At 39.7% G+C, this 27,896-nt stretch overlaps 1 protein-coding gene across 1 annotated transcript; it reads left to right on the top strand.

Annotated features, from left to right (window-relative positions):
* The first annotated feature begins 1,689 nt into the window (after window positions 1–1,689).
* On the top strand, window positions 1,690–18,794 carry LOC116720892 (cysteine-rich secretory protein LCCL domain-containing 1-like). The gene is made up of 15 exons (XM_032564327.1): window positions 1,690–2,091; window positions 2,585–2,880; window positions 9,249–9,367; window positions 9,879–10,011; window positions 10,553–10,668; window positions 10,760–10,860; window positions 11,562–11,723; window positions 11,827–11,887; window positions 12,004–12,070; window positions 13,146–13,276; window positions 13,386–13,429; window positions 13,529–13,601; window positions 14,495–14,564; window positions 14,669–14,802; window positions 16,644–18,794. The coding sequence occupies exons 2-15, from the start codon at window positions 2,614–2,616 to the stop codon at window positions 16,693–16,695; spliced, it is 1,530 nt and encodes a 509-aa protein (XP_032420218.1). The 5' UTR covers window positions 1,690–2,091; window positions 2,585–2,613; the 3' UTR covers window positions 16,696–18,794.
* The last annotated feature ends 9,102 nt before the right edge of the window (window positions 18,795–27,896 follow it).

The following is a 27,896-nucleotide window of genomic DNA, read 5'->3' as shown; positions in this document are numbered from 1 at the left end:
GACCCACATTTATATTTTCATACCGAATTATAAAGAAGTATTGCCAGAAAATTGTATTCATATTAAAAAAGACAACTACAACATTTTATTAATTATTATTATTATTTAAAAGTTCTGGTCGTTGGTTTGATGGTTGGGGGGGATGGGTGGTTAAAGAATAGCTATAGGGGACTGAATAAGTTTTGAGGAAAAAAAAAATAAAACAATTTTTTCATGGAAATTTTACATATATAATCTGTGCTTTTGGATATTTGTAGAATAACTGAGACCGGATTTGACAGTTCTATGTTGTGCGTGTTCACCGTTGTCTCATTGTAACGTGACCCCCAGTGCTATAAAAGCATTCAAAATGTGATTTTTGTTGCGTTTATACAAATAAAATACATGATTCGCAAATCATACATTGTCCTTTAAAAAATAAACATATTATGAGTTTGAGCTTTAACCTTATAAAACATAGATTTTTAATTGCTACTGCAGACCCTTAAAAAACACGGACTTGGCACCAAATCATAAGTTGCCTAATTGAAGTTTAGCAACTTCAGCCCAGCACCACGTGGGGGCGCTGGTGTCCACTGAAATACAACCAAGCAGCAGGAAGCATGCGGGATTGTGCTGCTAGGTCAGAAAGCCTTAACAAGTCGTCTTGAGACCCGTTTTGAGGTTTGCTGTTGTAATTTTAATGGTCAGTCAGAAGCTTGACAAGTGACGAATATGAACCTACACGACTTTACTTTATTCTGAGTCTTGTGACAGTCTGTCTGAGCAGCCCAAGTAGGATCAGAAGATGGTTAATATTTGACATTGACCAAGGCTGGATGTATGGTCATGTTTCGTCATGACTAAGTTGGAGTTCCTACTGTTAAACAGACAGTTTAATTTTTTAATAAGTACACTATTTGCTGGTACAGTGCATATACTTCTGGTCAATATTTTTAACCTAAATTCTAAATGATTGATAAATGATTTCAACTGGAAGTCAAGGCCTGACATGTTTTTGCTCCAAGTAAAGTAAATAATGTATTCTGCGTGGTTTTTGAAGAGTTCCTCTGTAGCCAGAAGGTGGCAGCAGAGTCCAGAAAAAAGATGCAATTGATTACATGCTAATAGTATCTATCTGTCTGTCTGTCTGTCTACATATGAGTATATGAGTATATATACATATATGCACAATTGCACACACACACTACACACACACACACTATATATATATATATATATATATATATATATATATATATATATATATATATATATATATATATATATATATATATATATATATATATATATATATATATGTGCTATTGTCTAATTTTATGGAGTATGGCACAAATAATGAACTATAATTGACTAATATAACTAGCTAGCTAAATGACTAACTCACTCACTCTATGTCTCTCTAATTGTTTTTGAATGAGAGGTTGCCAAACTTTTATGTTATTTTCACCTCTTGCACCCTCTTACAACTCTTGTTTTTCCTACTCCAACCCAAGTGTTGATTTTGTCTACCTGTCAAAACTAAAAGCCTTGAACCAGCAGAGCTTGCCGTATGAAAAAGGCATCATTCACTTACTCTCACCACGTCACTTCTAGTGGGAACCTGTTCTTCCTTAAATAGATAAACCGGGACTCTCAGACTGCTCGCCATCGGCCTCTGTGTGTGTGTGTGTGCATGTGAGTGCGTGTGCTCGCGCGTGTTTGTGTCGGTGCGCACGCGCGCACATTTGCGAAAAGGAGGGAGAGCGCGCGCTGTCAGGGGGCGAGGCCGCAGCCTCGCGCCCGCGTTAACCGAGCGCAAATTTGTATATAAGTGCAAAAATGACCGGCGATCCCGCTCAGCCTGCGGCGTCCTGAGAGACCTGAGGAATTCAGCAGGTACCGACAGACATTCAGCGTCTCTCTGTCCTGCTGCAGCGTGGATGTGGAGCTTGAAGGAGACCCCGGCTGTCCGAGCTCATCATGTCTGATGGACGGATTGAAGTGCTCTCTGTCAGTCCGCGCTGATCTCACCACGGTTCCGCATCTGGAAGATTGAATCTGGCAGAAAATCAAGAAAACCTTAGGACAAAGAAAAACTTCTTGCTGCTTGTAAGTATAAGATTATGCTTTTTGCTTTGGTTGCTAATTCCATGTAGGTGTAATAATAATAATAATAATAGTATTTGCTAACTAGTAAGATTTTACTCAATCTTTAATTAATTAAGCATGCGCAGTGAAGCTTTGCTGTATAACATGTCGTGTGAACGCTGTGTTTACACTGGTCCTACTGTGTGTACTGATGCAGTGACCTGCAGATGCACTCAGAGCGCTGAAGGTATATTAGGCTCACTGTTTTGAAGTTTTCTCCCTCCTACTTAAGGAATTATTAAAGTGGGGCTGAAAGTAAATCCAAGATGACACTGTTTTTATTAAGCTGCTGCAGGCATTAGAGTAGATATCAATTTTATTTAAAAAAAACAAAAAACTGTGTGGAGAAAAATGCAAGGTTCGATTTCATCTGATGAAAATCGATGAAATCGAGCCGATTGGTAAAAAAAATGTTGAAAAGCTAAATTAAAACCAACTTCCTGGTGTTGTGCAGTGAAATCAAACGTCCGTCGCCCCTTCGTCATGAGGAGGTCTCTTCCTTTATCTTGCTGGGTCAGAGCAGCGGGCCTGATGCTCTGCCTGAGCCAGAGCGCTGTGGCCGTGTTCCTCTCAAACTCCACTCGGCTCGACTCGATCCTGGACAAGTACAAGGGCAAGGACGGGGAGTGGTGGAGGGCGCGGTCGAGGGGGAAGAGGGCCATCAGCGAGGAAGACAAGCACCTGATCCTTGACCTGCACAACAAGCTGCGGGGACAGGTCTACCCTCCGGCCTCCAACATGGAGTACATGGTAAGTTTAGAGCAAGCTGTCTGTGCTGCGATGTTTCTCAACCTAATTACATAAAAGAACGATCATGCCATTTGGGGAAAAAAATGACTTTTTGTTAATTCACAATTTGGATACTAGTGTTTTCTGACTTTTAATTCACCGTTTGTAAAGGATCCTTGCTACAGCTATAAGCAGGTTTGTATTTGTTTCAACAAGCTTGAGTTGGTACATACGTCCTGAGTAGGAGACCGAAACACTGAGGTAGTGAAGAAGGTTTGGTTGGGGAGCACAAGCGTCAGCTAATGAAGAATGACATTCACTTTCAGTTGCTTCCTGAACACGTTCTCTGTTGCTTTAATCCATGCTCAGTCAATGGGAAGTTGACGCCTCCGGTTATGTTGCGTTGCCACCCCTCGGTTGATTGTGTGCTTTGTGAACGGCAATTCTGTCTCTGAAACTCAAAATAATTGGTTAGGTTGAGGAAGAAGGGCACAATCCATGGAAAACTGTTGTCTTCACAAGTAAAGTTGAAGAAAGGTTTCACAAACTGCAGTGTTCTAAAGAATCTGTAATCAGTGTCAAGAAATCCAGTTCGGGTTCTACTACTCCTAGTGCCTAAAAAACACATTAAAGATACCCGAGCTTCATAGATGTTTTTTTATCTTTTAAAAAAGTTCTGCCCAGTGTAGAACTAATAATAACACTGAAAGTGAGACATAATCAAATGCATCCCAGACTCATCACAAAACTGTGAAATAGCCTTTAGTTTGGCACTAACAGGAGCTATAGAGTCGTTAGTTATTAGTGGTATTTTTATAGTGTTTAAAACTCATATCTTATCTGTAACCATTTCTTTTTCTACTGAGGACACAAAGTGCTGCCAATTAAACATCTTAAAACTTCTTCGAAGCATGTTTAACCAAGTGTTTTCAGGAAGCCTTTAGTTTCCAATTCTATCAACACGTTAGGGTAAAAACCAGCTCCTTGTCCTACACCATTGCTTCATCTAGAGATGTACTGAGAAACGATTACTTTCTGGAGGCGTGGACTGTGTTGAAGTTTGAAAATTGTACCCAATTGCTAATGTTTGCCTGTGACATATGCACTGCACGAGTTTGTCGCTAAGAGGCTTACTGGAAATTGCCTGCGCTGTAAACAGCCGTCCTCCACTGCGAAGAGAGAAGTGTTGAGCTGAACGAGGCCACTGCTAATGTTGATTCGGTATTTTGAAGCGTGACCAACATGGACTGAATGACTTTGTTCTCTTCCTCCACTGCCATTGCCAAAACTACAGGCAGACTACGGTTGCAAAACTGAAAATCGGTGTCTTCGTTCACAACTTATACTACTGTTCGCTGATTGGCTCGGTAAAAAAAAGAAAGAAAGAAAAATCTACTGGAGACAATCCAAGTCAAGGGTAGAAAACCCAGACTGTGCTGTAAGCGAGATTTTTTTTTTCAGAGTGGGATGGGACAGGAAGGCAATGGCCAGGCTAGGGAAAGTTAAAAACTTGCAACAGATGCAACAGAATGTCGAAGTTAAAAATGTTAGCACCATGTTCCAGTGCCATCATAATTCCTGACACCTATACTTTACTATTTTGCCGTACTAATACAAATACTAGATAACTGATCACAGGACTTCTTCTTTTTATGCTAATGAGGTGAGGGCTCAAGACCACTTTACCAACACAAGTTGAAACATTTATCCCTACATATCTGCATCTAAGCAACAAAGCAACATGTTCACTAAATGTTTGTACAATGCTATGTGCAAGACTCTTTTTTTTGTGTACATTGTAAGGGACCCATATTGGATTTTGTGGTGAGAGTTAGTGGGAATCATGGGATATTCATGTTGATATTTCTGAATATGAACTCACAACCAAAACACCTCATTGCTTTAGTCCTATTTACATTGTGTAATACTGCGTAACATACCCACGCACCATGTTGTTCATGTGTTTTGGGCCAAAGAGGCTTCAGTACTGCCACTCTCCACTGTTGGAGATATTCATATAAAAAAAAAAAAAGTGTGTATTTAATATCCAATATACATTCATATATGTCAAGGTATGAGCATTTGAATCAACCAATTTTTGTTTGTTTTTTACCAAATATGAGGCACTTAAAATCAATTGACTGCATACTAAATTGAATTAGTTTGTTTAAATCTACGTGTATATATATAAATAGTAACAATTCACAATGCAGGTAATCCCAAGACACTTTACCCACACAATTTAGAGAGACCAATTAATTTTACAGTCATGATTTAGGACTGTGGCAGGAAGCCTGGGTACCCTGAGAAAACCCACATATGCACTGGAACCAATTTAAACCGATTTGAACCAAGGATCTTCTTGCTGTGAGGCAACAGTACCTACTACACCACTGCTCTAAAGATAATTCATGCAAATACAGTCGAATACAATCTGATCTTACATGTAATGTAAGACCGTCTAATTTAGCGTATGCCAATTGGTTGAAACGTATCTATGTACGGAAGCCCAAGTCGGGTTTCAGCGAGAAAGCTTCCCAAGAACAAAGTAGTTTCTTGACTGTGCAGAGCAGGGAATAATGAAACTGAGCTCTGCAAGCCTGAGCTACTGTCTGGCTCGCCTCTAAGTCATGCCTCCTTCTTGGACGCCCTCACTGACCCTGGCCCAGGTCCAGCTTTCACCCCCGCAGTGTTGTCCTGTCCTCCACCTCAACCACCCTGCCCATCGGCCTCCGCTTCCTGCCCTGCCTACCCTCACTCCATCATTCCATTTCTCTCCATGTTGACTTTTTTTTTTTTAATGCTTTACTTGCTCAATCTTCTGCCTCTCTCTCTGGCTATTCTGCACGCATTTCTTCGCCGTTTCTCGCTTTCTCTCTAACCTTGGGCCACATCTCTCCCTATCCATCCCAGTTCACTCAAATAATGTCTACACCTATTTCTGAGCTTGCTTTCTCTGATCTCCCGCCCCCCGATGCCTCTAATTTTGGACGCAACATTGGGGAACTTGTTTCAAACGAGGTAGACCTGACTGGCGTGGGGCCAGAGTAGAGCCAAAAGAATACGGGTTTCTGACGCGCCCTCATCTCAACTCGCACGCAAAAAGATGCCCGGAAAGTTGTTTTGAGCTGAATCATGCCAGTTCTCCCTCAGCAGACTCTCTTGATAATTGAAAAACGATCAGAAATGTCCATCATCGCATCATTTTAAGATATTACCTTGAGGAAAAACTAACTAGAGAAATATTTAAGCAAAGCATGATTTATTATATTCATCTATTGTATTCTTGTCCTCCTACTAATTTTTACAGTGACATTTGTAGTTGGAGGCGTGTCTGTATTTCGAAAAGTTCTGTTCCTTGGAAAGCGAAAACGAACCGGTCATTTTCTGCTAACCTCTCACAAGGAGGATTTGTGGAGTTGATTTTAATTGACTGGATAATTGAGTTGGAAGAATAAGACGGACATGAAGAACACACTGTGATGTCAGCAATCGTTAGAAACTGCAGTAAAGTTGGCGCGGTTAAGGCTTCATTTTAATTTTTTTTATTTTATTTTTTGTAAGTAGCAATGATTAATAACTAGGGAGTGAGGGTAGATTTGGGGTTTCCAGTTCTTCAAATGAACGAGGTTCATTGAGCTGTGAATCTGCCAGCAGAGTTAAAAGAAACAATCTCTGCCACTGTTTAAGTGTTAAAAAAACAAAAAAACAAAAAGAGCGTACAGTACCAGCTATGCTACAGGCACAGTGCCGTAGAAAAGTATCATATCCTTTATGTGAAAGAGAGACCAATGCAAAACAATACAGTAGAAAGAACATGATTTACTTTGGCATGAATGAATGAATGAATGAAATTCAGTGCAACCAATTGAGTTCACAAGCTGTAAATAGCTTTACTCTGAGAGTGAGTTCTTCTGAGTATAAGTACAAATAAACTCTAAGACATATGTAGCTCTGGCAGGTTTATGTGGTGATAAAACTGTGTTGTATTTTCTGATGACATTATGTCCTCTAGAAACATAAAATGAAAGACAAATATGCAATAAAGTGAAATAAGTACATTATATGCTGCGTCATATTGTTTCCACTTACCTCCTTCGTAAAGGTAAATGCACCGTTTTCTACCAGTTTTCTTCACTTGGTGTTTGGTCCATTTTTATGTACATAAATAAGTACACAATGCCAAAACCTCATATATAATTTAATTTAATTGCATGTAGTCAAGTCTATTTTTGATTCTCTTTCACATTTTTTTCACATCACAAATTCAATCTGGAGAGACTCAGACAGAGAAAGGAACACGATTAGAAAAGTTTATTAACATGCATGAATTAAATCTTTGGCGCTCGGGCCCCGGCAGAGGACATCGATTATCGCAAAATTGGCGATAGGCTCGGATGAGCATTCCAGATGCTGATAGGAACGTCATTCCCTGAGACCCGGCACTGGTGGTGGAGGTTGGTGAAGAAGGCGGCCGAAGGGCCGGGCGAGTGGAGGTGAAGGGGCGGAGGTGGGTTGAGCTCTGCTGGAAAGCGGAAGACACCATGGACGGAGGTCCTTATCAGCTGGGACTTGGACAGTGATTGGACGTGACGTGTCTTGGACCAGCGTTGATTGGTCGACGGTGATGAGCGGGATGCACCGGTTGGATAATGCAGGTAGGGCTAGAGAGAGTCTTCCAGTTTGAATTTGCGCCTAGGCTTCATATGTGATCAGTTATGATCCCTGATCAAACTAAGGTACCTGTGGAGAGCTTCCTTCGGGGTCGTAATTTTGAACGGCGTGGCATAACCAGCAGTGGCACCGCCAGAAGACAGGAGTGACGGAGTAGAAGATGCAGAAATTTTCATTGGGCGCGACCAGCACGGACGAGACTAGAGGAACAGAGAGGGGAGGCTGAGATGGTTGTGACATGTTCTGAGAAAAGATAGACGGATAAGAATGAGGATGTTGGACATGGGAGCTGACAAGCAACTCCATACCTGGCAACTTTGCTTTGTCATGGACATAGCAGAGGAAGACAATGCAATGGTGGATGAGACAGTTGATGAGGCAACGGATAGACGCAGCATTAGTATATTCTCCAGTACAAATCTAGGTATTCTAGTACTTCCTCAGAGGTTTATTAGAAAAGATTGGTGACTTAAAAACCCTCACGAAACCTTAATAACACAAGGGCTAGATTAAAAGTCGACTTGTGATCATCGTCTATGTAGCAGATAACCCAAAGTGTCAAAGTCATTAATTGTAATAGAAAAAGTACAACAATATCTTCAAAATTAGGAGGAACAAATGAATACATGATGCATGTTTTGTTTCAGCATCATTTTAACCTTTAACTTTATTTCTTAGGTATCTTTTTGTACCAGAATAAAAGGGGTAAAAGGTATCAGGTTTCCCTTCATAAACCTTGGCACCGGTGCGTTAGCTTTATGCGGAACATATGGTAAGCATTATGGTGGTCCACAGTTAAGCATTATCCTATTACTGTTGACACAAGATAGGCATAATGCAGCTAAATGGCAGGCCAACAACAGTGCACACTGCATCTATTCTTTGCCCTCCCCATCAGAGTCAACAGTGCATTAATTTCACCATGGCATTTAAATTGCCCAACCCCCTACGCACAGTCTATTTTTTTTTCTTTCTGTTTGCTTCTGAACAAGATGTGAGTGAACTCCATTCAGGTATGTTGGCTTGAATTCACCTCAGTTTTGTTCGGTTCTTACATTTAAGATGGCATCAAGTAGCAAAACAGAGACTTTCTGTGTTGCTTGTTTTTTTTAAGATCAGTTACTGGAAACAAGCTATGAAACAACCACACCGAATAGTAGCACACAGCTGCAAGCTGATCTGGTGGTCTCGCATGTACGTGTCTGAGTGAAAGGAGGTGAATGTGTGTGTTGACAAGGAGAGGCCTAGCTCTTACTGCCTGGTGTTAAATCGCAAAAAAAAAAAAAGAAAGAGAAGGGGGGGCCTTTGAACTGAGAGTAGAGAGCGGATTTCTCCTTCGGGTTCAGCCTGCCTCATGTATGTACGGTTAGAGCCAAGCTGGTTTTGGTAGAACCTACGGTGGTTCGGTGTCCTTGAAGAGAATGATGAAACTTTCGAACAAGTTGTTATGAGTAGCACTTAAATCCACAAGTGCGGTAAGTGGCCAATTAGCCGAATTAAATCAGCAGGGAGTTCGAGGTTCCCCTGGATGACCACTTTTTTTTTTTTTTTTTTAATTTCAGATCAAACTTTCTCCCAGCAACAAGCTGATGCTCCCAGCCCCTTACTGGTGCTGACCTGAGTTTATCTTTCCTTGTGAAATTTTTTATTTTTTTTTTCACCTCTGTGAACGTCGTCCGCCGATCTGTGTGTTCTTCTGTGCTTTTGTTTTCCAGTTATGGGATTACGAGTTGGAGAGGAGCGCAGAGTACTGGGCGCACGCCTGCCGATGGGAGCACGGGCCGAGCCACATGCTGACACAAATAGGCCAAAACCTTGGAACGCACTGGGGCAGGTGTGTGTGAACCAATACTTTTGAAAGTTTGTTTCACCTGCAGATGTTGCAGGACTTAAGCTAATATCTTCCCTCAAAGTGGAATGATACTTCCGTATTGGTGTAGAAAGCTTCAAAGTAAATCCGTGCTCTACTGCGATCGCAGCACAGGCTTGAGAAATTCCACTGTTATTGTGGTTTATATGGCAGACGAAAATATTTGCTGGAAAACGGAATGTATCAACTGGGGCTCTCTGTCTCTTACTGGTTCTGGTTCGATGTAGCTGAACCAGAACTACATTGAACCAGTAGTTTCAACTGAATTGTGTGTTCTAAACAACACACAATTCAGTGTTTACAAGTCATAAACACCAAATTGTATTTAAATGGTCCGTACATAAAAAAATTTTCTGTTTCTTTTCCCTACCTCATAGAAATCAACCGTATGGAGATAAAATACTTGATTATACATATTGTAGTCCTTGTCGGTGACATTCTTCATGTTTAAAAATGCATAATTCTTGAACTTTAGAGACAGACCCCCGACCTACCATGTACAGGCCTGGTATGATGAGGTGAGGTACTACAGTTACCCGTACTCCCAGGAGTGTAATCCACACTGTCCGTTCAGATGTTCGGGGCCGGTTTGCACGCACTACACTCAGGTAGGAATCATCATGTCGCTTTTCTCAGAAGCTAAACGAGAATTTATTAATCTTTTTTTAATCAAGTTATTGAACGTGACTAGGAGATGATCTTAACTGACCAAAGCTTGTCTAAAAGACATTGAGTACAAAAGTTTGTACAAAAGCTTATCATAAGACAGACATAGACATCATTCTTTAATTGTGCAACATATTTAAATCTATTCCATCAATAATCCAATGTTATGCTACATTTCAGCTACTCCGCATTAAAGTAATATTAGACAATAGGCGACTGACTCTGTGCCTTTTGGTATGAATAGCTTAGGAATTGGAAGGTTGGGAGTTTGATTCCACCTTCACCCACCCCATGTTGAAGTCTCATTGGGAAATACATTTAAAGCCAAGTGGTCTATATCAATGTGCATGTTGGTGTATGATTTTCTAAGTGTGCGTAAGGGTGATTGAGTGAAATGAGAATGGTAAGTGTGACCACAGAAGTGGTCAGTATGTTTAGTTCACCTTCAAGCAGCTTGTAATGTTTAAACATCTTCCTTTTCAGCTGGTGTGGGCCACCAGCAATCGCATTGGCTGTGCCATCAACACGTGTTACAACATGAATGTTTGGGGAATGATCTGGACCAAAGCCGTTTATCTGGTCTGCAACTACTCCCCTCCGTAAGTCCGTGGACAAAGTGCAATTGATAGTAGAAGTGGTTTTGTCTGTTTTCGTAGTTTGATAGAAAATACTCAAATGTTGTTTTCTCAGGGGAAACTGGTGGGGCCATGCGCCTTACAAATACGGGACGCCTTGTTCTGCTTGTCCAGCCAGCTATGGTGGTGGCTGCCGAAACAACTTATGCTACAAAGGTAGGGCAGACCTTCGTACTGGCAGACGGTCACCTAAGGGCGGAGGTGGGCAGAGTACCCAAAAATTTTACTCAACATATTTTTATTCACCAAGATGTAAAAATAGCCGTCCAAGAAACTGCTCTAGTAAGATTAAAAAGTATTTGGTAAAAAGTCTACTCAAGTACTGAGTAACTAATCAGATTTTCAATCCTTTAATATTTAAAAACTACATCATCAGACGGACTAAAAATATACAGTTAAGTGGCAATGTTGGTGTTTTAATCACCAAAATTACAAAATCAGGCAATCAGAAAATTTTTCAGAATTGGTTTCTTTCAATTTTACTCACATAAGAGTAGCAATACTTCATAATAACATTGCTAAAGTAAAAGTAAAAAGTACAGTGTAGTAAAAATACTCCTAAAAGTAATTTTTTTAATTTACTTTTTTATTAGTTATTCATTTAAATCTAATTGAATACATGTAACTAGCTACTACCCAACTCTGGCAAAGGGCAACACATTTTCTGACCCAGTAGGTTGTTTCACCTTGTAATGCAATTTTGAAGCAGTTGTGACCTCGAAATACTTTTATCTAAGCAGGTTAATCTTTTTATTCTCATTTCTGAAAACCATCGCTCAATGCAACTTAAACGAATAAAGAAAATGTAATAAGATGTAGCACAACACTTGAATGATACGACATCGCATTGTTTCTAGACGGTGGCGTTGAACGGCATCCAGCTCCTGAAAGGGAGGAAAACAACTACATTGAACCAGAACCAGTGAGAGACAGAGAGCCCCAACCGAGGGTCCGAACACCAACCCCATCACCTAATGAAAACACAGAGGGAAACCAAGTTGCCAGTACAGAGCAGATGTGTATGCACGTCCCTCTTTAATAAACCTTTTTTATCGATACATCTGTATTCACTTCTTAAAGCGTTTTGACTCTAACTAAAGTGATTCTTCGTTGTCTCACAAGCCCAACAGGTTGAGTGTGAGACCAAGCTGAGAGATCAGTGCAAGGGAACAACCTGTAACAGGTAAAACATCAGCTGAAAGAATATCTGTTTCAGTGCTCACAGCTGAACCGTTTTGCCATGTTTGCGTAACATCAGTGCTGCGGGAATGTTGACCCACATGCGGCCTCTGTCCACAGATATGAATGCCCACCTGGTTGCTTTGAGCGGCCTGGAAAAGTAGTCGGGACTTCTTACTACGACATGGTAAATGGTCACTTAAACGGAGATAGTTCATGTCTTTTGGAATGAAGTTCTGTCGAAAGGTTGTAACCAGTTGGCCTTACGTACAGTAGATGACTCTGTTGGTGTCTTCAAATCTACAAAGGTAAATCCAGATTAATTGTTTCCCAGAAGCTGAAGTCTGCAGGTTGTGTGAGAGGGGCGAACACTAAAGCCAACCTCTGCTGTTCTGAAATAATCTCCACTATGTCACAGCAGTTTACTGATGATTATATGCACAGGGTATGGAGGTGAGAGGCAGCTTGCCACCAGTGATCTTTGTGTGTGAAACATGTACTGAGAATAGAATGTGAAAGCGCTTTTCCTCTCACAGTAACTGGTATAAAAGTAAAGTGTGTTAAAGGCAAAAAGTACAGAATAGTCTTTTAATTATTTTAACTTTTTTTGCTGAACAGATACTCTGAGAAAAAAAAATATAAATATACAGTACAGACCAAAAGTTTGGACACACCTTCTCATTGAATTCAATGAGAAGGTGTGTCCAAACTTTTGGTCTGTACTGTATATGTTGCATTTTCAGCACATGTTTCACACAGGAAGAACATTGGTGGTATGCTGCCTCCAGAATATATTTCCTCTGTAAATTATAATTTCATTCTTTGGAAACGACTACATAAGGGAAACAATATCAGAGTTGAGAGGTTCCTAAATGTAAACTGCTGCGATACTTTTGAGTTTCTACTTTAAGCTGCTAGAAGTACACTGTGGACTTATTAGCTTTATCTTCCGGGATCAATTAGCTTACATTTATGCCAAAAGATGAGAAAAGAGTCACCACTTGCTATTGGTGACTCTTTTGAATGAGTCACCAATAGCTCATTGGTGACTCTACAACTGTTACAACAATTCTAGTTGTTGTAGAATCAACAATTCTAGTTGTAGAATCCCAACAACTAGAATTGTTGGGATTCTAGTTAACTCTTACTAGAATCCCAACAAAATCTCTGAATTTTCACTTAGAGACAACCACCAACACCATTACTGTATGCTGCAACGCCTTGTTTGCAGAGACTTAGATAGTCCTTCACTCGTCTTTCAGCAATCCAGTGTGTGTGGAGCTGGGCTACACTCTGGGGTCATTGACAATGACGGGGGATGGCTGGATGTGACCCGACTGGGTAGAAAACAACTATTCACCAAATCATACAAGAATGGTGTCCAATCCATTGGGTAAGAAATTTAACGTCGTGCCCATATGGACATCTACGAAATCTCTTATCCTGTATTTGTTTAAGTGCCATACTTCTCACCGGTCACTATCCTTTAATCATCTTTGCAGGAAAAATAGAAGCGCCAATTCCTTCAAAGTGGAATCAGTACCTGGTGAGAATGATTTATTTTATTTTATTTTATTTTTTTGCTGTTATTTGCATAAGGACATACTGCAGAACAATTTTTAGCAGCATCTGCTTTGTTTTCCAGTAAAAGCAATAAGATGCGATACAACAGTGTCACTTTTCTGTCCTTTCAAGAAACCCGTTCGACACTGTCCCAGGTACGACTCCTTTATACTAATTGCATGTTGTTTTCTAGTCATGTTGCGTCAAATGCATCAGTTTCTCACTGGCAGACGTCTTGTTTACAATAAACTGTATTTATATTGCTCCCATTTAAAACAATAGATGCCATCCCAAGCCACTTTAAATGACATAACAGGTTCAGTTACATAGAGTTGAACTTAAACTCAAATCAGTCCAATTCATTGCAATAAAATCCAATCATAAAGTCAAAATAAAACTACATTATATGCAGTCAAATCCAGGCTCCAAATATCTAAAAAGAAAAAATTAGTGGTGGCGGATTACAGAGTAATTGACCTTGCAGCAATCCCTCATCCTTAGCAAGCATGTGAGGACAGAGTGGAGGAGCCACCGATCAGGACACAGAAACAGTGAACGATAACCTTTATTGGGAAGGAAAATAAAGAGCAGACAGAGTCACAATTTTTCTTCTAGAAAGACACACAATTAAAACATTGGGACAGCAGTAACTTCTGCTGGAAGGAAAAACCATGAGGAGCTAAGGGCAGCAATAGCTCCGTTCAGGAAAGAGACGCAGTTGAGCTCAGACGTCAGGAGTACTTTACATGGGAGAAAAAAAACCCTGAATCTTTCATCACATTCTTTGAGGTGGGACCACACGGAGAAAAACTATGATGGCGGCAGCCAAATTGTCAAAGTTGAGGTTTGCTATGAAGCTACTGTGGAGAAATCAGTGTCCTTTTCGTTCCCCCCTTTTCCATCTAGATGATGGGTAAAGGAAAACCAAATAGAAATGGGAAAATAAGTGCAACTTCTTACATATCTGATTATTAATTCACTCACTCTACTTTCTTGCTGTTAGTTGAAAAAACATCAGGAAATGTCCTACGACTATACCTTTTTCCAGGTTGTATTGCCCCAAGAATTGTTTGCATGATAGTGGAGCTCGAGTCATTGGAACAAAGTACTACACCGATGTAAGCCTTTCCATCATTAATAACTCCTGTTCATTGTTATTGTTTTCTTTTTTTTTCACCTTTTACAGAACGGTTAATAATTTGCTTTATAATGTGTTGTGAAGAAATCTAGCATCTGCAGAGCAGCCATCCACGCAGGAGTAATCCGGAGTGAGTCAGGCGGCTACCTTGATGTGATGCCAGTGGACACACGGCGGCAGTACAGTGGCAGTTACCAGAACGGGATCAACTCAGAGAGGTAGAACATCTTCAGATCTCCAGGGACTCACGTGAACGGGATATGAAGCCAACGACTGTATAGTTGAAACTAGATACTTGCAGACACTGTAGAAACAGACGTTACACATCGTCTGATATTAAATAAGACTGAACATTTGCTGGGTCACGTCAGGTACTGTTGCTATTATTATTATTAATCTCGTTTTGTAAAAGTCAAGAGTAGTGAGATCGATTTCTGCTACTGTCTGCCAGAAGTTCACATGCGTCACGATTAATGTGCCACAACCTGGAAGCGAAGTTGGTGACATGACTTTGCATTAAACTAATGCACACCTGTGGGCTACACGGGTGTGCACAGGTGTCACACAAAGCTCCCTTGTGTGACGTCTGGAAAAACTCAAAATAATTCAGGCAGGACATAAGGGGTCTGAATTGTGGAACTCAACAAGCCTTGTGAAACCTTTGGGCACAGTGATGCCACAACAGAAAACAGTTTAGTTTATTACTTTTAGAAATTGTGGTGTACTCATTACTGTAGATCAACATTTAGCTTAGTAGTTTTAATATCGGAGCAAGACTTGGAGAAACTCCTGTTAGTTTACAAATCTAGAACAAACTTACAAAGTACCATCTACTTAACAACCAAGGACATGAATTAAATATGGAGAACCAACATTTAGCTTTATATTGTACAAATCTACAACTCAACCCAGAACAACTGGAACCAATATTTAGTTTTATACTTACTGTGGAGAATTATCCATGCTGAGCTCTTGATGTATGAGGTTGAAAAAGAGTCAGTGAGCTGAATTCATGAATTCCATTTACTAATACCAAAATGCAGCTGGTCCATTCTGACATGCTACTTTTGGGAGCTAGCAAGACAAAATGGCAACCAAGAAGAGTTTGTGATCTCCTTTGTTAGCCTCTATCTAAGCTGCGCCCTAAAGAGGACGTTCCCTAGTGTGTCATTTCCGCTAACCCTAGCTCTCATTTGCATTTCCTAACATGTCATTTTCTTTAGGTTTAGCTTAGCAACTAGCTAAAAGAGATAGAAGGAAAACACAGAACTATTTATTCTCAACATTACTAATTGAATCAAACATGGAGAACCAACATTTAGTTTTATCAGAACAAGAATCCAGAGAAACCCTTTCATAGTTTATAACTTATGGATTACTTATTCTTATTCTTACATGGGGAACCAATATATGTAGTTTTATACTTTTACCTTTTTGTCTTTCTTTTGGTTTTGTTGTTTTGTTCGTATTTCTTTCTAATTCATATATAGTACTTTGAACTGACTTGTTCAAAGTGCTATATAAATAAAATTACCTTACTTTACATTCATCTGTTCAATTATGTGCAAATAGGCAAATATTTAGTAATAATGCCATTCAGGAAGGAAACATACCGAGTCCCAGAGATGGATGCGTTTTGGTGAGAAATATGAAATAAGTCTTTTACTAACATGGACTGAAAGCCCAATCTGAGAGGAAGAAGCAAGAAATTCAAAGAAATTGGAAAGAGGTTCGCTTGGCAGCCTGAAAACATCATCCTCGAGGGATGCAGCATAGCGTTGGTGAACTTCCCAAAATATTGGCAATCAGTTTTAAGACATTGAGTGAAAAGTTTAACTTTAGCTGAAATAGCATACTGCCAAATCCGTTACAAAGAAACCTAAGAACGGTATTGTCAATCTTTTTTGAGTGGCCATCAATTACATTTCCCGTATCTGTTTTTAATTGCATTCGTTGATTAATAACACAACATTCGTACTTTGTTCAAGTGCGTAACATTCACGTTGTTATGTGTCACGACAGAATGTCTTTTTTTACTCTCTGACTCGTGTTCTTTCAGCTTACTGAACCCCACAGGAGGAAAAGCCTTCAGAGTTTTTGCAGTCGTCTGAGAAAAAGACCCGAAAGGACAAAGTACTGGCGATCGTATCTGAGAAGCCCACCCAGCGTGAAATTAAAAACCGATAATTTTGCCCCGGAGTAAATAACTCAACTTGTCTGACTCAAACACTTGAAGTTCTACGTGTGTTTTTCCTCAAGGATTCGCTTGTTTCTTAGGTCATCGGTGAACTGCTTTCCAGTCAGCCTGTGGCGAAGGATTTTATAGAATTACAGTTTTTCAAAGTCTTCTGGCCTGAACCTTCAGAGTTAGCCACAGAATGCACGTGTGCCCACAATGCACTTGTGGCTGCCGTGACATCGTGACATCATGCTTTTTAACACTTAAAAATAACTATTACGCAACCAGATAGCTGCACCATCCCAGCATGTAATTTTAGGCGTTAAGGTTAAAGTCTGATATCACTTTTAGTCAGAACATTTCAGAGCTCCTTAAGTCTTTTTCTACATGCAGCAACTAAATAAGGGGGGGGAAATGACTCAACTAGCATTAAAGTAGGAAGCATTGTTACACAAGCTTTCTAAAATTAAAGTTTGAGATAATCAAAATGTGCAGAAACGCATACAATTCCATTAGTGTAGGACTGGTTTTAGAAACTTATACACAGTTTATGCATTTCTGATCACCACTGGCATGAATTATCTATTAACTTTGAGGTGTTAAAGATTTATTTGAAATGTTAATCTTCCAAACAAGAATCTAATCCACTGGGTCAACATTATGCATTCAGCCTCTAATGTATACACAGATTCCTCGTTATTATTTGGTCACAAAAAAATCCTTAGCAAGTTGCATTGTTTTCCGACTGGACATTCAACCGCTCCTCTGTTTTAGAAGCGTTTCAAATTGGTTCGTTTCTTGGCATAGACTCAGGAAACTAACCAAAATCCTTCCTAAATCAGACGCAACACTCAGGTGTCTCCAAGCCTCAAACATCTGACTCAAAGTGTCGCCTTTGGACGAAAGGAAATGTCTTAAAGATTTCCGGTAGCAACCCGGAAATCACCAATCGCCAAGGCTCAAGTGCCTCCTGGAACACCAGCATCGCAGTGAGCTAAGTTTACTTTCAACACGGCCCAGAAGCAAGGAAGAAAGCCTTGCTCCAAAGTCGACACCTTTGAGCCTGAATTCACTGATCGGCTGCCCAAACGGACAAGCTGGATGCTTTTATGGTCAGACGAGACAAAGATGGTGTTGCAGATGCATGTGTTGAGCACGGTGGTTGCATGATACTGTACCTTTCCTTCTACAACAATGAAGATGAATTACCCCCCAGGGCCAACGAAATGTAGACGCATAACGGTGTTTTAAACTCTGGATCAATCAAATTAAACCCAAGCTCATGGCAGGAGAGCAACATAAACAAACTATACAAGTTGTATTGAGGAATATTTATCCAAATATAAAGTAGGGCGTATGATTACATTCTAGCCTTGCTGGAGAAAAGCTTCAAATGAAACATCAGAAGCCTTAAATTAGTGTAAAATTCATGTCAGTGTTGAGTATATGTAAACTTCTGACTGGGAAAATATATGAACGAAATACATGTCAATTTTAACTCTAGAAGTTCTACTTTTAATTATTTGTCATTATGTTCAGTTATTTATTGTCCACTTATAACTGAATAGGTTACAGTAATTGACTGATGAACGGAAACATAACATGGGCTAAAAGGCACATTGTATATTTTGTACATAGTGTTGTTGTACATAATGCTTAAAACATGCTTGCTATTGTCTATTTCTGTCTACTTTTTTTTTTCAAATTTTTGGAGGCTGTACAAAAAAAAGTACTAAATCATGAAAGTCAAACAACCTGCATGCAAAGATATATATTTGCGAAGTATGCATTTCTTTTCATAAATCAAGAAATCTACCCTAATGTCAGTTTTGTATAAAAATTGTAACATATTTGATGTTTTTGGCTATATTTTTTCAGCTTCTGTTTAATCCTGGCTGGCCAGGAACTTGCATGGCAGAATCACGATTAAAAGAGTTTAAACCTCTTTGTGTCACTTATTTTCATATTTCAGATACTCGCCGACAGATCCATTTAACTTTGACAGAATCAATAAATCATACTCCAAAACAACTCAGGACTCTAGCATTTTTATTTATTAAATATTCATTATATCCTTATTCTTCCACCTTACTCTCGTGTTCTACTTTATTTCAGTATATCACGTAAAATCGAATAAAATTCCTATAAAAAAAAGCCTAATTTGTTTTTACATTTAATGTGGTCAAAAATAAAGAACCTGAATGGGTATAAATGCTTTTGCAAGGCTACATCCTCCTAACCCCAAATGAAAGGTGAAGAGATCACTCCACTTCTTAGTGTTTATTGCAGTTATGAATTATTTTTCTTTTTTTGTATAAGTAAAACTTTAAATGTGTGTTAGAGCAATCATATTACACCAACATCTGTCCGTCCCACCGTTTAGTAAAGGTTCAGAAGTCTCAAGCTCAGCTGCAGATCAAATTGTGGAGAACTCTGCATTTCCAGGAACTGAGGGGACCGCAGAGGTACAGAAAGCCGGCTGCTCCAGGGCCAAGGAGGAGATCTTATCTTTTAGCTGCTTTTGTGTGTTTGAAGCAGAGTGCAAAAATGTTGGGTTTTTTTTAAATACCCAACATTACCAATCAAAACACGCGTAAGCTGTTCGGATTCGGATTTCAAAAATATTTAAAGTCGTGAATACAATTTATATTGTCACAGTTAAGGGGTCCATTAAGACAAAAATCACAACTCTGCACTAAAAGTTTCATCTTCCTGTGCCGCTTCTTATCGCCTCTGCTTGTAGAGCGGGCGACGTTTGATCTCGGCCCTGTGAGTGAAGGGATGTAAAAGCATTCATCCCCTCCCCTCGCTGTGGCAGTGGCCGACATGCACAAAGACCAACTTTGTGTTTTGTGGATCTTATCGCTGAAACTCTCTTATCGTCCCAGGATGCATTTCCTCTCCTTCCTCTGGCTCAGATGTGTTGAGGTCCTGCCTCACAAATCTTCCTTTGATCAACTTTTATTGCAGATGGAGCGCTCCACACAGGACAGATGGCATGCACACCGATGCCCCCCCAAACAAAATCACTCTGCAAAACTATTAAATGATCCATGTGGGTAAGTGTGTATGATATTGAGGAGATTGCATTAAAAAAAGAAAGACAAGTACAGCTGTTGCAACAGTAACACAAGCCTGCTTGAAGTGGAAGTGGCCTCCCACTGAACGTGAAGGATATCACATAAAGAGATCTAGAATAAAATGTGCTGACTGGGTCTGGGCCAGGTTTTCCTGGAGGAGGGAGCAGCGCAGCCCTGCTAAAATTCACAAGACCCTGTTGCAGTGGCAGCCACTGGAACATGGACCCCTCTGGTCAGTTGCCCAACTCATCAATCAAAACGGATCCATTAAACTAACCTTTCAATTAGCTTTTCCATTCGTCAGATAGAGGCTTATTTAGACGCTCAAGTTCGTCAAGTTCAACAGAAAGGTAACAAATTTGAATAGAAAAGTAGCAACAGAGTCTACCAGTGTTATAATAAAGAAAGAAAATGGCACATTGTCAGGCAAGTGGGTGACCAGTCAAATGAATGTAAATCAATTAAACCAAACTGTCTGTTTTCTAAATACCAGATTTTTTTATTTTTTCCAAAAAAAAAAAAAAAATCCAGCCATTTTCAGTTAATATTTTTTGTTTTCATCGGAAAACGAGTCATTTCAAAAACCTCCCGATTATAAAGTCACAAAGATGTAAGGTTGTACTCATCTCTTTGTAGCCATTTTCAAATGTGTAAACGTGGAGCTGGGGGGCGGTGGGTGTGACCAACAACAGCTCATTTGCATAAAAGTGACAGAGCCCTAAAAAAAAAAAAAAAAAGCTCATTCTGAGATGAGCTCAAAATAGGCAGAACTGAGCAGGTAAAATCTCTTTTATCTGAGAAATATTTTGCACAGAACATGTAAGTAACATCTCTTGTTAATTATATTAACTTGCTTAAGAAGAAGGATATTAAGTCTCTTTTAAGTGGGCTACAGTTACTTTTATAAGGCTACAGTGCTGCACATGTAGGATAATGCCTGTGAATCTCTCTAAGAGAAAAGGCTGACTTGGAATTTGTTAGACACATGATGTGGATGCTGAGGGATTTAAAAGGATGCTGAACTCGCCAAGGATGAAGTAGCTAAATCTTCTGAAGAAACTGAGAAATTGATAGCAAAATTTAAAAAATAAGGTATCAGCCGTTTGGAAGACCAAAACAAATCCTTGACAGTATGGATGCCTGTTTTGTGCTTCATTTACACCAGGGGCGATTCTAGGATCTGACCTGGGGGTGCCCAGCAGGGAGGAGGCCCAAGAGAAATTATTCGTTAGTGCATTTTTCTAAACGTCACTGCTTATTTACATACATTCACATACGAAATTAAATAGTTTTGTCCAACTAAAACTGTTAACAACTACATACAGGTCTGGAAGAAATTTAAAGCCCACTGCACTGAACCCCATTGAAAACCTCCTGTTTATACCACCAAATACACATTTAATGGCCAAATACTGGACGACTCCGTATTTTCCGGGATGGGTGGCAACCTGATTCAGGGGTGCTGAGGGCTAGAATCGCCACTGATTTACACACTCTTTTCAGATTTTCACTCATATAAAAAATATGGATGTATACTTATCGTTCCTTTTGCAACGCACTGCATTACATTGTAATGCGTTTATAATTCAATTTTTTCTGTGATTTTGTTCCTTCACATTGAATTTAACCTACTTTAAAAACACTGATGATACATTTCTTTGATAAAAACTCAGAAAATAGCTACTGCTACAGCTTAAAATTAGCGTTTATAAAAAGCAGTAAAAACGCAGTATTTACATCTACTTAGAAACTGACACCAAATGTTGCACTTAAATCTCTCAGACACCCTGTTAAGTTTCTTTATATGGCAAGAGTTTGAAATTATACATCATCATCCCTTGAACATTCTATTATTTGAAGCTAAATAAAAGGAACAACGTGTATCTTCGGGACCCTTTGTTGAATCTTTGCATGTTGAACCTGCTTACACAAAGCCTACAGCTTATAGCTCTAAAATGTATGTTCTTTCCACAGAAAGTGAATAAACACAGCTTCCTCGTGTTTGTATAGGGCTAACAACATACCCCCATGTAGCCAGTTTTAGCGATAAAGTCTTTTTGATTGTGTGTGTTGGCCACTGAAACACAGACATGTCCAAAGGACGTGGCAATTATGTTGCGTGAGAGGTGGCAGGGGGGTTGAGATATGGTTTAAATTTGAACGCAGCTGGTCAGGCTTGAAGCACACCATCGTGCATGTGTAGATGTGCACGTGTTTATGTGCACATACACCTCTGCGGACTAATGCGTAATTGTGCATGTGTTCTGGGCAGTCCTTTTCTAAATATGTCTCGGGCAATCACGCTCACGCTTTACTGTCGGCTGAGCCGGCGGTTAACGTTTGGGCGGACACACACCGTGTACGTGGGCCAACAATGGCTATGGTGTGTGAGTGTGTGAGAGAGCGTGTGGTTGGACTACCTCCTCTCCGCTCTCCACCACTCACAGATATAGATGATGTTATTATTTTAACATACTTAGCAGCTGTGTTTTTGGTGGCGAAACACAGTATTCATTTTCCCACCGCGGACATCTCTGATGGTGGAGGTGTATTTATATCTGGGGACTGTTTCGCTCCACTTTCTCATGACAAGAAACCGACCTGGAAACTTCTCAAAGTCAACCCTGGTTAGTCGTTGTGTCACTCCATTTGCTCTAATAGAGGCTTTTGATATGGTCAATTCCTTCTCTGTTTGTTTGACATGGCTCGAGCGTTCTTAAACAATATTTCTTGTCATGCAACGTCCGTCCTAAAAATAAAACCACGCTTTCAAAGTCAACCGCGTTGTAACAATGTTCCCAGGGTCTTTGGACAGCCTTTAGCTACTAGGATGAGACGCTGTTCCACATTTTCATTATTCGTTTCACGCCAAACCCATTTGGGAGGTTGCTAAAACAAAGTCTGTCTTAGTCTCATCTAGATCTAACAGATTAATAATTCATTTAGGTGCCTGTGTGCGTGTGAATATGGCTGGTTGTTCTGTGTTGCCTTGTGATGGACTGGCAGCCCGTCTCTTGCCCAATGAATGCCTGCCCACTGAAACCTTCTGAGTATATACAATAAATGTAGACATTGGATAAAGAGAATAAGAACATAAACTTACTGTGTGTGTTTTATTTTTGCAAACAAATCTTAAAGGTTCTCCTAAACTTTAACCGAAGCTTAATGGCCGATGAGCGGTCAGGTGGTTTGCAAGACGTTCGTATTCACACACACTTTTCAAACATGGCGCAGACTCCCCTCCAGCTTTTCAGGGTAGGTCACGCCACATTCATGTTACAAAACAGTCATGAGGATAGTGCCTCAACCTCCTCTGTGAGCACCAATGTTTCAATTTCCATCCGCTTGATCATCTTCGTAGGTATTTTGTCAAAAATCTTACAAATTCATGTAATTCCTAGCAGATGATAAACGCTCCCTAAAAGTTGTCAAAACAGGACTAGTTGAAACACAATGTCAACAAAATGTCAAATAAAAAATAATAAAACACCCCAGCAGACTTCTAACCAATCACAGAACACCTCACACAGACCTCTGTGCCAAACAGCACAACCTGGGTTTGGTGCCAAGAAGGGGAAGTGGATGCCTTCCTGTTAACAAGATCGCCCAATTTTTGTGACGCAACTACGCCATGAGAGTTGATTTTGACACATTAGATGAAATATGGGAGAGCCTTAACAATCTACCGACTTGGCCAAAGGTTAGCTGTGATGGTTTACCAGGTAACATACTCATGAATTAAATTTGAGGTATCACTTCTATTTCTAATTTGTTTTTGTCAAACTTTATCCTCCTCTTGCATCTTGTTCCAACCAGTATATTTCCTCTACCTCCACAGTGTTTATTACTTGTTGAGTGGCCTGCCATGTTTGTCTCATTTCAAACTGCTGACAGTTTGATTTCAACCGTTTCAGATCGCACTGCAAAGCTCCCCCCCCCCCCCCCCTTTTTTTTTTTTCTCGTTTTGCAGTTTAAATGTATTTTGAGAAATATTAATTCTGGCTGAATCGGCACTTACCGCCCACACAACAAACACACTGACACTCACTTACCGGTCCCAAACTGATATTATGGGCTCGGCATCCCTCTCCTCCTGTTTTATTGGTAACCCACAGGGAGACTTTCAGTGCCAGCAAAGCGTGGCAGAGGGTCACTGGCTCCCACAGCGCCACAAGATTCATATTCTTGCTCCTTCCACTCAGATCCTTCGCTGTTGATCCACCTAAGGAACAAAATTTTCCACTCGGACCAAGAATAGTTTTCAGACTGCAGGCCAGTTTTCAGACTGCTTGGTTACGGTAGACTGAGTACAAACAAAGTTTCATTAGGTACAAAATGTATACATTATTTTTATTTTTTTTACCTTAATGAAGAGAGCAGTTTTAGTTGTGAGTCTTGGTGAGAAAGACTGGCAGACAGTGGGATTTAGAAAGAGAAATCACAAAAGTGAGTACTTGACAAATCATGCAGGAATGAACATGTCCATGAGGGATGGCGACAGAGAGGGAACTGTGCTTGCTAAAAGTATGATACATGGCCAAAAATATTATTGAATTATCAATAAAAGAAAGTCAATTGTTAACAGGAGTATGGTTTGAAAACTAAACTCTTTCTGGCGCTATTTACAAATTATCCAACTACACTAAATGATTGCTGCATGGAAGCTTCAACTCAACGTCCTTCTAAGAATTATAACAATATAACTTATAATTATAACTCCCACTTCCAGCATGCAACGCTTAGCATGTTCACTTTTATGAAACAGGGATTTGTTTTCCACCTAACAAGACGCAACGTGGAGCTTCTGGGGGATATTAAAGGCAGTATAGCAATAGATGTTTCTCAAAAGAGACAGTCACAAGGCATACCTGTCACAGTCAATATGAGAAATACTATATTATTTAATTGTGACTGTTATATTTCTCCTTTTAGGGATTTGTCAAAAATACTTAACTGACTGTAGTGAGTCTAAGTTAATGGATTTCAGGAGGTCATTCCAGTTATCTAGAGTGTGTATTTGAAAACCCTGCCTTGGATGTCTTTATGCAAAAGACCAATAACTGACATTGACTTGTTAAATCTATGAGGGCAAAAAAATTTAATAAAATTTCTGTCCATATTGATATGACATCATCAAATCAATGAGGTAACCCTCCTGTTCCATTGTATTCCCAATTTGGTGCCGTGTTGAACTGAGATCCGTTTATTATGAGTAGGCTTTTAACTTATAAAACATTTTTATTTTATGTTAACATATTTGTTACGACTGTCACAATGTTCGAACAGGAGAAATTTTTTACATATAATCAGTGAAGAAAAAAAAGCTCCTTTGGTTCCTTCAAGTAGTCCTCGTGCTGTTTACAGAAATACACGGTTCCCATCATAAACAGCCAATCAAATCAAAGAGAAACGTCTCGGCTTGGCTGCCAATCACGTCACGTGCACACCTCTCGTTCAAGGAGAGGATTACCTGTGTGCCACAGCTGCGCTAAAGGTGGAGAAACAACTTGTTTCAGGAAAACTGACAGACACTGGAGTTCTGGGCAGCCTGTGGAGAGAGGGACCTATAAGGTATGCTGGTTCAAATGTTCAGAACTCCATTATTAGACGGAGAATTAAACAATTCTCAGTTGGTACCAAGGGGCCCAACAAAGATGTCCTCCACGCCGGTACACTAGCACCAAGCTTGTACTGTTGATACAAGGCAAAAATTGGAAGCACGTCATTTGACCTTACTGTGCAAATATTGCAGCAGGAATCAACATTTATTAGACAAAACAATGTTTTTTTTAATCCGTTATAATCCGAGTTTGATAGCAGGCCTGTGGGAGTGGCATCCTCACTTTTATCTTAGCTGACACTAGTGGGACCCAGTGTGTTCTTCTGTTGCTTAGCTCCTTCATGTTGTGGATTCATGTTGTATTATGCATACTTGTCTATGTATTTAGTGGTTATTTGAGCAAATCTCCTTCATATTTTTGATGTCAACCGGGTCTTTTTGTTGTCTTCTTCTTCTTTTCTATTATGGTGGATTGCAAGCAACTTTAAGGTGCATACCGCCACCTACTGTACACGAGTGTGTAGCAACATTTCTTTACATCTATCAAATTCTATTTTTAATTTTGTATCCTGAAGATAAATAAATAATGCTTTCCTTAATCTGTAAATATCCATTATGTTTCCTTAATTTTCCAATATTCCTTTAAGACTCCATTCTTCACCTGTCCTTCCAACCATTCTTCTCAATTTCTCCCTTTCAGGTTCATATGTTTTACAGTTCATCAATACGTGTTCTACATTTTCTTTCTCTCCACATCCTTCACATTTATCATTATTTTTCTCCCTATTAAATATAAAATGTCATTTAAGTAGGTAAAGCAGGTTCCCCCAGCTGCAAGGACTAGCAGCTAGGGGACAGGGGGAGAAAGGCAGATTGATTGAAACAAACCAAAGGCAAAACTAGACTAGAGGGAAGCCTAAACAGAAATGCTAATGGCGTCTCAATAAATCCAACACATAAGAGGAATCTAAAACCAACAGATGGGAAAAACCAGAATGTGAAGATCATACTAAATCAAAGAATAAATCCAAAACTCAAATACCAGAACTAATTGAGGGAATAAACTGGGATAAAGGGCGGTAATAAATTAAAATAAATAAATACAGGGAAAACAACTGAAGCATAGACTAGGGATATCCGTGGTCTATATAACAAATTTTGCTGGACGATAGATTGTTCCAGAAGTTATTGCGATAAACGATAATGTTGTTTTGAGACCATTTTTAGATCATATAACGGTAATGGCAAATTAATATTATAACACTGGAACTGGAAGACATTTTAAATAATAAAAATAAACAAATAAAATGAATTTTTGACATCTTTGCAAACAAATTTTTTCTTCGAAAAAAGGGCTAGTTGAGACCAGAGCAACAAACTGAAGGCTTTTATCGTCCAGTTTTTGGTAGACAGAAAGAAAAAAAAAAAGGGATTAGTCATGCCAAAGGAAATTATTGATTTTATTTTAATTTACCATGTGATTAATTGATTTATTGATTATTGTGGCAGGCCTATACTGCATTATCTTTGTCAATTTAGCAAAGATGATGCTATTTAGTGTTTTGCTACCAAATGCAAAATATATATACATAAAAAGGAGGCTGAAAATGATGTAGCACTTTCAACTTGCTTTAGGTTTAATGTCAAATTTATTCAAGACATTTGCTCTCTAAGCAGCAAAACTGCAAATTTGAAGTTGTGCTGTGCTGCAGGCATCATTGTCACTGGTTTGTCATATAAAAACAACGGCTTTTATATTGGTTAGTTATTTTGACGGAATGACCAATGTCCGGTATTAAATTTCACAGCTAACATCGGCCGATAGTGATACCATGCCGATAGTATCGTGCATCCCTAGCGAAGACTTCAAACAAGCGAGGGTTTGGCAATGCTCTGTGAACCTGAAAGTTATTTGTGTGTGGATTTCTGTAGATCAGCAAATTCTGCGATACATTCCCTTCTGACCCCAGCAACCGTTTTAAGTTGAAAGTCTCTTGAATCCGCTTTTTGCTGCATCCCAGTGTTTAGTCTGAGCTCCAGGAAGTCTTCTTCATCAAGTCTAAATGGCAACATGCGTTGAGTTGCTGTCATAAACTGATTGTTTAAGAAGTAATTGAACTGACATACTTGATAAAGTAGCCATTGACTGCATCTGTAGATGTCCAGGGTAACGTTTTTCTAGCAGGCAAAGCTTTAAGAGAGTTTGGCCATTGTAGAAGTGATGCATTGCTTAACGGATTCATGCTTTAAATCTCCTTGAACGCCCTGAAATAAACATGCCCTGATGCACAGGAGTCTTGGTGCTCCCGATATTGCGTTTTGCGGTCTGGCACAGCAGCGACTCAGTTGACATTTATCCCAGGAGTGATGACACGAGACGTCGTCCAAACCCTCCAGCGTGTTTGCGCAGCTACCTGGTTTTGGAGTGGGGGAGTTGGTAAACAGGTAAAATGCTACAAATAGAATCTATAGCCACTTAAGAATACAGTCTGG

This window comes from Xiphophorus hellerii, chromosome 6 (genome assembly GCF_003331165.1).
Source record: "Xiphophorus hellerii strain 12219 chromosome 6, Xiphophorus_hellerii-4.1, whole genome shotgun sequence".
Classification (NCBI taxonomy): domain Eukaryota; kingdom Metazoa; phylum Chordata; class Actinopteri; order Cyprinodontiformes; family Poeciliidae; genus Xiphophorus; species Xiphophorus hellerii.
This window is presented reverse-complemented; position numbering and strand designations above follow the sequence as displayed.

What these genes read in the sequence shown, in the direction of transcription:
- LOC116720892 (XM_032564327.1), top strand. Translation starts at nt 2,614, where the DNA reads ATGAGGAGGTCTCTTCCTTTATCTTGCTGGGTCAGAGCAGCGGGCCTG. An exon ending in TGCCAGTACAGAGCAGATGT is followed by an intron (nt 11,724 to 11,826) that starts GTATGCACGTCC and finishes TTGTCTCACAAG; the next exon opens with CCCAACAGGTTGAGTGTGAG. An exon ending in CAAAGTGGAATCAGTACCTG is followed by an intron (nt 13,430 to 13,528) that starts GTGAGAATGATT and finishes TTTGTTTTCCAG; the next exon opens with TAAAAGCAATAAGATGCGAT.